At 38.5% G+C, this 10,894-nt stretch overlaps 1 protein-coding gene across 2 annotated transcripts in view; it reads left to right on the top strand.

Annotated features, from left to right (window-relative positions):
• The first annotated feature begins 690 nt into the window (after positions 1–690).
• Positions 691–10,894, top strand: part of LOC129769334 (uncharacterized) — a 25,790-nt gene continuing 15,586 nt past the window's right edge. For both annotated transcript variants that reach the window (XM_055771541.1, XM_055771540.1), the window contains exons 1-4: positions 691–997; positions 1,058–1,172; positions 1,244–1,321; positions 1,376–3,047. In XM_055771541.1, coding sequence (XP_055627516.1) covers positions 987–997; positions 1,058–1,172; positions 1,244–1,321; positions 1,376–3,047 — 1,876 coding nt within the window. In that variant the 5' untranslated portion in view covers positions 691–986. The remainder of the gene's footprint in view (positions 998–1,057; positions 1,173–1,243; positions 1,322–1,375; positions 3,048–10,894) is intronic.

The following is a 10,894-nucleotide window of genomic DNA, read 5'->3' as shown; positions in this document are numbered from 1 at the left end:
CGCAAGAATTTCATCAATCCACCATGAAATGACTGAATCCGTTTTTCATTAATTTACGAATCTTTCCATACCATCCATACAAATCTTAACAATTTTGCACGCTATTTACTAGCACTTACCCGAGTACTCTTCTGGCATACCTGGTCACTGTCTATTTACGTTGCTGAAAATCCATTATTATCTTTGACTAGTGATCCCCGATTTTTGAAATTAATCGTTCATCAGCTAATCGAATAGTTTTCAGTAGTTTGTTATTCGATACGATTAATCGGCCCAAATAATCGATTAATCGATTAATCGTCACACTGAGAGAAATAATTAGTTAGATTAATATTTCTCATTTGCTAGAAAGCCATATGGAATCAAAAAAGTGTTCATTCCACCTGAAAATCAATTATTATCTTTTACTCATTCCTAAAGTCGTAAACGAAGCTCAATTCCCGTTGACGGCATTGAGCTTCGTTTACGAACTTAGGGGAGCGTCAAAGATACTGATTTGTTTTCAGGATAAAACTGCAGCGACCGTACGTTTTTTTCTCTCTGAGTTTGGATCGATTAATCGACGTAAATTATTCGTTCGCTTCGATTATTGATTGTGCAGTATTCGTTCGATTAATAATCGATTTCTGTAGGAAGTATTCGATTAATCGATTAATCGAACGATTATCGGGGATCACTATCTTTGACGTTTTCCAAATTCGGAGCACGAAGCTCAGTGTCGTCAACACGAATAAACGGAATAAACATCAGAGCCACTCAAAAAGGAAACATAAACAAAGTGAACCATTGTTAAAATCTTCGTTTCCGAAAAAAGATAGATATGGTTAAGAAATCAATTGATTTTTAGCAACCAATATACTCATTTATGGAAAAATCTAATATCGTTTGTACATGTATAAACTTGTGGAATAATTTTTGAGGCATCTGCAGTTATAATATTGCTGACGAGCAAAAAACATTGTGCCTTCCAGCAAATATATAACAAAATGGAATATAGGTGGGTACTGGCATTGATGTTCTTAAACCGTAAATTTATATGTGGTATTTTTTTATGCAGGGAACAAATCCGATGGTTCTTAAAGCGGCTACATCAAAACGAGCACAAAATCGTAAATGTCGAGGAAAGGACCGATATCAGCCGTTCACCCCGCTCGGCCATCAATCTAAATAAGGTAGAGTCAACATTTGTTGGCACGATATGTTTTGTGACTTCGCTCATATTTTTTTCTCGTCAAATCAATAGATAAAATTCCAGCATATTTCGAAGCAACATTGTACAATATCATGTGAAAATGGACTGGCCACTTTAACGGATGAGACGGTGAGTTAACTCATCGTTTGAAACCAGGTATAAATATATTTGTTCCCATTATAGTCATCCTCCGGTACATTTGTGAACGATCGTAAGTTCAACCGCGATCATCCTGGTTCCGTGATTTTATCCGAAGGAGATCTGGTAGGGATCGGTACGTCATGTTTCAATCCACAGTCGTTCTACGAATCGAACGATAACGTTTTGCTGTACCAGGTCTGCAAGGATCGCAATCGGATTATTAGAGATGGCGATGTTGAAACGATTCTAAGCAGCGATGAAGAGCTGGAGGATATTGGTGCGAATGATTTACCACAAGCGCAAGAGGAGGTAAATCCAGTCAATCCATTCAATAGGGCACCTGTTTATCGGATAGTGGAACAAATTGACCTCTCATCTGACGATGAAGGTGTAAAATGCCAGGATTCTGTTGAACGAATGAGACGGCTAGATGAAGGAATTCTAGCTGAGACTGAGAAGAGGGCTATAGAGATGGAACAGAGTGAGAGAGAGGATGTGGTTGGACAAAAAACGAAAAAAATAGAAGAGCGACCGATCAACTTGGAAAATGACCAAAAACGATACTCTGGAAACGCACACGAATCCAATGGCAGCCACAGGCAAAACGTTGGAAACGAACAGGAAAGGAGAGATTGCACTGCCGAAGTAAACAATAACTCTTCACGCCAAATACCTCCGATTAAGCAAGAGGTCCAATCAGTTAGCGAACATTATAATGGTGAAAAAAATGATGAAATTGCGGAGCCGATGATTATCGATTTAGAACAAGAATCAGATCAAATTGAAGACCTGTTTCGCGATTCTTACGCGGCCCCCAGTCCGGAGCGAGAGAATATTATCTCGGTAGACGATAGCGATGAGGATGAAAACGATTTTAGTGAGCAGAAACTCACGCAGTCTTTTTACCGTCAAATAAAGCAGGAAGCCTTAGCTGCTGATTTAGAGGACGACGATGAACCGGAACCGGTACAGAATGATGAAGTGCCCAACATTGAAAATGTAGCCGTCGAACAGGTTTCTAAAGAAGTTTCAGCTTCTGTGCCAGTTTACATCTCCGATGAAGAAAACGAAGAAGACTTGGAGGATTCTAAACGATGGTTCATGCGTTTGTCTCAACGAAATTCTCCACTTAGAAGCAAACCAAAAGGTTCCGAAAGGAGTACGATTGCTTCCAAGGACAAATGCGGTATATTATGTTCCGTTGCTGTTCCTGCCAGTGTTGAACCGATCAGCATAGACGATTATTGCTCACGAGACCAGGAAATACCAACCGATGTGCTCGAGGGTCTCCTGGAAGGAATATGCGACGAGGAACCGCCGCCCGATTTGGGTTCTCACGGCAAAAGAAAAATGTCTCTCGAGTCAATTGACGATGGGCAGACTCATACGGAAGTTTCGAGTTCATCAAAGAGATCATTCGAAAAAAATCATCAACATCAGTCCAAGAAAGTGAGCGAGAATAAAGAAAACAATAAAAAGCGACACGATTCAGAGAGCGATAAGCACTCTCGTGTCCGAAAAAAGATGAAATCAATGGACTCAACTAGTTCAAATACTACCCAATCAACTGGGTTGAAACCGTCGGCAACGGAAGCCAGGCGAGCCAGTATACACGGGAAAGATATCAATAGTGCATCGAACGTTTGGATCAGCCGAAAAGTGCCATATGCTGAACCGCATCGAATTCATAAACGTGGGATGAATTCTAATGCTGGTAAGTGTAAATGCATACATGATTTTAATCATTGAGGGTGTCGACTGTCTGGAAAAACCTCGAAAATCAGAGAATATCAGAAAATTTCGTTACCAATCAAGGGAAAGATTCAATTTGTGAAACATTTTCACTGCTGTATATAATTCGATTAGAAATTCAATTATTGCGGTAATTGAAATGTTAATGATACAAAAGGTGTTTTTAACTAGCCAGGTTTTCTGTGTACATTTACTTCAGTGCATGTTGTTGCTTCTCCTATGAGTGGAGTTAAGCTTGCTTTAGAATAAACGATTTTTTCAAGTGCGAAATTTGTTCTTGCGATTTTTTTTCGCTAAAGTCATTCACATTGAATGACGAAATCATGCGAACCTGGCAAACTATCGTCCTTACGACGAAAACAAGTTGTACGGGATTGGTGAAACTAACTCACATTACTCACAAATTTGAGTCCAAACTTATCTCGAACTCGAGATAAGGCAATTTTTGAAAATTCAGTACAGTATCAATAGGAATTCGGAAAATTATTGATTATCCTGCAGCAAGCTGGAATATTGCTTACATCATTTCATCGATGTGAAGCTGGGCGATTTTGTTAATATCTTGTTGCACTCATCTTGATTGTCCTGTTCCAACTTTCTGATGCGAGCAAAGGCTACTGTCAAAGCAACGTGAATTCGTATTTTTTCGCAGCAAAAGATTCACTACTCTAATTCGTATTTAAGTTTGATTTTGCATCTTTCCTAGATATGCGCGTTTTTTTTTGAGAATTTTAACAGTGTTGCGAGGTACAAAAAATATATTTCTAATTTTTTTTTTAGAATGATGAGACCCATTACAGGTTTAGTTTATATTTAAATATGTATATTTATTTGTTTGTGTATTTATTATATGTGTTGGTATTGGTGATCTTTTTTGAGAATATTTCGAGAACTGCGCGGTATGAAAATATCTAGTAAATTTTTAATATTTTTTTAATTTCTATTTTTTTGTGATTTTCTAGCATTTTTGAATTTTTCCTATAATCTATAATTGTATTGTATTCATGTATTCGTAAAAAGAGCCCTAAATTTTATCACAATTTTCACAATCGAAAATATTCTAATATTTCTGATGATCTATAATATATAATAATACGGTACAGGAGTATCGGTAAATTTCTTCGCTTTTTTTCAAAACTTAATGCTTTATTCTGCAAAATACGTTACAAATTTAATATTCAAAGTATTGCCCAGCACAACTTTCTCCCATCTTTCTGGCGATTCGCGGAACTCTGCGGAGATAATCGGCCGGTTTGTCGGCTAAACACGAATCGATCCAATTTTTGACTTTATCAAAATTGGAGAAGTGTTGGTCAACCAGGCCATGTTGCATCGATCGAAATCGGTAGTAATCGGACGGATCAATGTCTGGAGAATACTGCGGGTGGGATAGGACCGCCCATTTCAGCGTTTCCAAGTATGTTTTGACCGGTTTCGCGACATGCGGCCGAGCATGTCGTGCTGCAAAATAACTTTATCGTGTCTTTGCTCGTATTGTGGCCGTTTTTCCTTCAGTGCACGGCTCATCAACACATCAACGCATCAATTGTCATCGTTAGAGGTCCCCCGTAATAGTTTCATTCGGTTTTAGCAGCTCATAGTACACCACACCCAGCTGGTCCCACCAAATAGACGGTATAACCTTCTGGCCGTGAATATTCCGCGCGGCCGTCGATGTTGATGCATGGCCGGGGTATCCATACGTTGCCCGACGTTTAGAATTGTCGTAATGGACCACTTTTCATCGCCAGTAACGATTCGATACAAAAAAAAAGTTCTTTTATGCCGTTGAAGCAGTTATCGCACGTGAAAAAACGGCGTTCGTCATCTCGTAGCTTCAATTCATACTGCATTCAACGTCCTATCTTTCGGATAATTCCCATTGCTTTTAAACGACCGGATATGGTTTGCTGAGCTACTCCAAATGTATCTGTAAGTTCTTGTTGCGTTTGTGACGGACCTTGATCGAGTAAAGCCTCCAATTCTTCATCTTCACACTTTTTGGCGGTCCGGAACGTTCTTCGTCTTTCAAGTCAAAATTACCACTTTTAAACCGTGCAAACCACGTCATAAACTTCCATCAAAATGCGATGACTTTCCACAACTCTTTTCTTTATATTGAAGTAATGAAAAAAAAAACACTCTCGTTGGTATGAAATTCGACATATTCGAAGTGGCAAGAACTGTGTTGTTTACTCTTCAACTTTCTGACGTATACTGAAAAAGACGCGCAATGACAGTAGCTTTCCAACGAATGTCTGGAAATTTGATTCACTGGAATAATAATCAAGTTACGCCATCTTTTGTAAAACCGAAGAAACCTACCGGTACATCTAATATGTTTCGAATTTTGATTGCACAACACTATGTTCCCTAAATATGTAATACATTCCGTCAAATTTATACCGGGAATTTGTGTTTTTAAAGAAAATACTTTATTTATCATCTAAATGTATATTATCGCCTTCAAAATATAGGGTTGGCGAAAAAGAAATGTCGTATCTCTGATCGAAGTTTGACGCTTTATTTAACCTACTCAAAATTATCCAATTTAAGTCAAATATGCGCCGTTTTGTTCGCAAACTTGTTGCCATTTAGAAGGCAACTTCATTATCCGCCCCTTATAAAACCCCCCTCCTTATTTGCAAAAAACTCAGACAGCCAGTTTCCGCAAGCCTCTTATGAGGCCAACTTAGTATCACCAAGAGCGTTTTGCATGGACGTGAAGAGATGATAATCACTTGGAGCCAGGTCCGGACTATACGGTGGGTGCAATAGGACATCTCATCCGAGCTCCCGTAGCTTCTGGCGGATCATCAAAGATGTGTGAGGCTGAGCGTTGTCCTGGTGGAAAACAACACCATTCCTAACGGTCAAGCTGCTCGCAGTAGAGAACCGAGTTGAGGGTCTGGCCATAGTTGAGCAGCTCATAGTGGATGATTCCCTTCCAATCCCACCAAACACACAGCAAAACCTTCCTGGCCGTCAATCCGGGCTTGGCGATGGCTTGGGCCGGCTCACTGCGCTTCGACCACGACTTTTTTCGCTTTAGGTTGTCGTACGTGGCCCACTTTTCATCACCAGTCAAAAATGGGTCGAGTTCGTTCTGTTTCAGCAGTGCATCGCAGGCGTTGATTCGGTCTAAAAGATTTTTTTGCGTCAACCCGTGTGGCACCCATACATCCAGCTTTTTTTTGGAATCCAATCTTCTGCAAATGGTTCCAAACGGTTTTATGGTCTATACCCAGTTCCTGGCCAATCGAGCGAGTGCTCACATGCCGGTCTACTTGGATAATTCCAACGATTTTATCGGTTTCCACGACGATTGGCCTACCAGTACGGGGTGTATCTTCAACAGCCACTACATCAGAACGAAATCGATAAATATCCATAAACTACACGAATTTTTTCGGCCGTCTTCGTTGCAGTTTTACTTCGCAGGTAGTAAAACGTAAAATATGGCGAATTTCTTGCTTGGTGGACTCCATCTTTGACACGCTATAACTTGAGGCTGAAAAGGACAATCACAACACTGTCAAAACGACACTTGTAGCACAGATTATCGTCTTTAAATAGCCTTATAGTATGACCCGATGCGATAAGTATAATACAAGATGCGTTTAAGTGTTGCCATATATTGACAATATACGACATTTCTTTTTCCCCAACCCAATATGTCTCTTCTGAATCAGTTTCATTTTCCAACGCAAAATCCATTTTTATTGCTGTATTCATGAATTGCCTTAGAATAGTACGGTCAATACTCGATACATTATGAAAAATTCATAAATATAAAAAAAACAAGTACGAACACAGCAGTACTGTGTCTCAAAACTTAATTTGATAATTCCAAAAATTCAAAACCTTCTAAAATTCTGAAAAGACCGCATATCAAAAATAGGTACATTCAAATGAGAACTATGTTTTAATGGATCTAAAAATAAAAAAAAATCAAAATTTTGAAATACCAAAAAATTACTTTAATTTTAAAATTTTTATTTTCTATACAAAAAAATTATAATTTGTCGTGGTACATCATAATGAACGTACTTTGAGTATTTTCTCGAATTTCCATTACCAAGCCTATTGAGTATGACGTGAAAAGAAGAAAAACTACATTTTTGACGACAGCTCTTATAGTGAACCATATAGGGTTTAAAAAAAATTACTTAATTTTTCTAATTTGATACCTTATACAATATTTTCCATAGCGCTGGTAATAAGATTTGGAGGCACTTTTCACGAACACACGAATGCAATATAATTATAGATTTTAGGATAATAACATTTTTTTTCAACATTTCAAGATTTTCTTTAGTACTTTAATTTTTGATGAAAATATTTTTTAATAATATTTCTCGATACACCATAGTAAGTTGCACTTTCAGTAAAAAAAATTGCACGAAAAACATTAAAAAGTACGTTTTTTACCATAGATCCTATGTTGAACCTCATAATGGTCCAAAAAATAGTCAAAATTTCTTATTTATTACCCTATAGAATATTTTCCATAGAGCGGGTGATTTGGTTTGGGAACACTTTTACTTCCATTCCCGGGCAGGCCCTTTCTGCATAACTCAAGAACCAATCAAGCAAACGGAATCAAATTTGTCTTGTGGAGGTATTAGAGAGCACGATACGTTTCTATGGTGTTTCGACAATCAAGTTTTTTAATTATCTAAAAAACCAATTCCTCTTTTATCACGAATTTTCGATTTTCAACATAAAATACTGCTAGCAGAAAGCTGCCAGCTTAGAACCAATGTGTATGTGTGATAGATGAAAATATTCTAAAGACGTTCTAGTGGGGGTGAACATTGAAAATAATAATGACTGAATAATTTGAAAAGAAAATCCGCGAAGCCCATCTAAAGGCGGGCTTGGGCTGTAGAGGGTTATGGTTGGAGTGGAGGCAAATGTCTGCGAGAGTTAATCAAACAAAGGGGTGAGCGTAAAACTCGAGGAAGGAATCGTCCGATTTGAGATGTCATCATCCTATTATAATATCATTCCATGAATAGGAGAAATATGTTATTTGCGAGTGATTGAAAAATCTTGAACGATAATTGCGTGTGAAAATCGTTTGATATTACAATGACGAGTGTTGGTAGAAGTACTAGGAAGGTACTAGGGGTGCACTCGTGGTCGAGTGGTTAGCGTCTGACATTATCATGCCGGGTGTTCGGGTTCGATTCCCGTTCTGGCCGGGGGATTTTTCGTCAAAAAAATTTCCTTCTTGCCCCTCGGAATACATTCAAGACGTGATATTTGGCTTAAGGAATCTCAACTAAGTATTAATAAATGACGCTAGTTAATGCATACGTTGAGACGGTAATAGTTCCAAAAGGAACGTTAACGTCATTCAAGACTAGGAAATTTATAGTGAAAGGAAATTGTAAAGAGTCAAGGGGCTGTCCACATACCACGTGGACAGAAAAGCATGATTTTAGACACCCCCTTCCCCTCCGTGGACAAGGGTGGTCATTTCTTATACCCCTCCCTCTGTTGTCCACGTGGACATTCCTACAGTTTTTGGAAAAACAAATCAAGAAAATTCTATTTTTTCGCTTAAATTTTGTTTCAACTTTGTTTCTACTTTCTATTCCATGTTTTATTCATATTATCCATATTATATATAGAATCACTGGTCCTTGGACCAGTTAAAAAGCCGAATTTCGTAAACAATCAACGCCATATTCGAATGGAAGATTTGCTGTGAGGGACATTCGAATGTAATTTGAAAAGTTATGAAAATTGACATTATTTTCGCTTGACAAAAACATTGATTAAATTACAGAAAAATAATTTCCTCAAATTATATTTCATACCTGTTGTCGCACTCAGTGTGAAACTTCCATTGGAATCTTTTTGTTTATCCAATTTCATGATCAACGCGAATCAAACAATTTATTGAAGTTCCCCTCGATTTTATTTGACGTTTAACATGCCGGACCAGTTAAAACGCGAATGCCGATGACTGGTTTTCCCTTTTCGCAAAGTTAGTGAATGTTTACTGTATTAGTCTCAGGTCTAGAAAAGAACGCTTCAGCTAGACCCGATGTCATCCAATTCATTCACAATTTTTACTGCCAGCCTAGTTAACACATTAAGGATCGCGCGTTTTGAGGCAAACTTGAACGATCCATTTGTTCAGATTCCACGAATGAGATCGTTTCCTTCGATGTGGATGAGACGAAGGCGAGCCATCAGTAGGCCTTGTTAAATTCTTGGCAAACCAAGGATTTACCCTTCAAGTGTAGAAAACACGGGTTATTTCGTGATCCAACCGTAACAGACGGAATGCGAAACACGAGAAAACTCGTGAGCGGTCCGCAATCTGATGGTGTTAATATAATATGTGATCACTTGTTTTGCAATGATCGAAATTTCAAAACAGCCATATCCTATATTTACGACCTTGAAATTTGAATAATTTTTAAGAAATTTGTCAGGTGGTTTTGGATGAGATTGAAATCAATGTTCAATGAAAAACAAATTTACAAAAAAACTGGAATCAAAAATCGGACAAATCGAAAAAAAAGATCGATTTTCGTGATTTTTTGAGTACAAATAATTGACTCAAAAAATTGAAAATCAGAGAGAAAAACATCAATCTTCTGAACATCGATCCCAGAGCGCCCAATCCTAGTGGGAATTCATCGAGATTAGTGGCTTGGTAAAAGCTCATAACACAGATTTGCTTCCAGTCTCACCAAACCCACACCATGACTTCCTTCAGGCGGAAACCTGCTTTGGGGTTCAATTCACATGCCCACGATTTCTTTAACTCAACATAATTTTGATTTATTTGCCCTTCACAATTCGCTACAAATATGTATTTCCGTTTTTAGTTCACTGTCAGATGTTAATAACATGCGCCGAGCTTGAATTGCTTCAAAAATTTCGGCTACTTCTTTGGACGATTTTGACCGCTCTTGTATTTCTTGAGCTTGGGTAGACTGTACAATTCGTAGTTGCTCTTCGTGATTGACCTGAACCAATCAAATTGCACACAGAACACTCAGAATGACGCTTGGGACTAGCAAATCATTCTCGTTGTGCAATTTTCGGTGATTCGAGCTTTAAATGGTCAATAACGACGCCGGCCACGTCCTTACAGTCACCAGGGGAAGGGAAGGAATGTTAGTATGACATTCGCCGCCCGAAGGCCAGAAGGGTCGCCTCTATAGCGTGGTTCCCTAGCGTTTATCATGGGAGGGATAGTTGTTAGTGGGGAGAGGTAAAAATCTGGATTCACTGAGGTAAGTGATGTGATTATATAAACGCGTACTCTTAACTATTCGAGGAAATGAAATTTCGAAAATAATATTCTATCTGACCTGAGAAGGTCACTGAGAATGCTCATTCAAAAACTCTCGAACTATGTATTTTAATTCGTCACTCGTATTGCATTTTACTTTTTCTCAACTGTTTTGACCGAGGATATTTTTGGCAACCTGAGAAGGTCGCCGAGAAACTCTTTTCATATTCCTCGAGTAGACGATATATGTTCAAACTTGATAAGGTCACGGAGAGAGTTTCTGACTTAGGGGTTTATCCATTACTTTCTCTGCATTATAACCATTGATCACTGGTGCGCCAAAAAATTATTAGAGGCTTTGGACCCTCTGCTCTGATTCCCAATAATTCCAGTTCTAACTAAGAATAGATCAACAGCAGTAAAAAACAAAAAAACAAAAAAAAGCCAAGAACATAAGAACAATCCCAATCGCGCAGCCCGCCATGATGCGAAAAAAAGGCTGAAAGAAACCAGCCCTCCAACTCCATGCCGCGTCCGTACATAGAGCT

This window comes from Toxorhynchites rutilus, chromosome 2 (genome assembly GCF_029784135.1).
Source record: "Toxorhynchites rutilus septentrionalis strain SRP chromosome 2, ASM2978413v1, whole genome shotgun sequence".
In the NCBI taxonomy this organism is placed as follows: domain Eukaryota; kingdom Metazoa; phylum Arthropoda; class Insecta; order Diptera; family Culicidae; genus Toxorhynchites; species Toxorhynchites rutilus.
The sequence above is the reverse complement of the archived record's forward strand: the minus strand, read 5'-3'. Positions and strand labels throughout refer to the sequence as shown.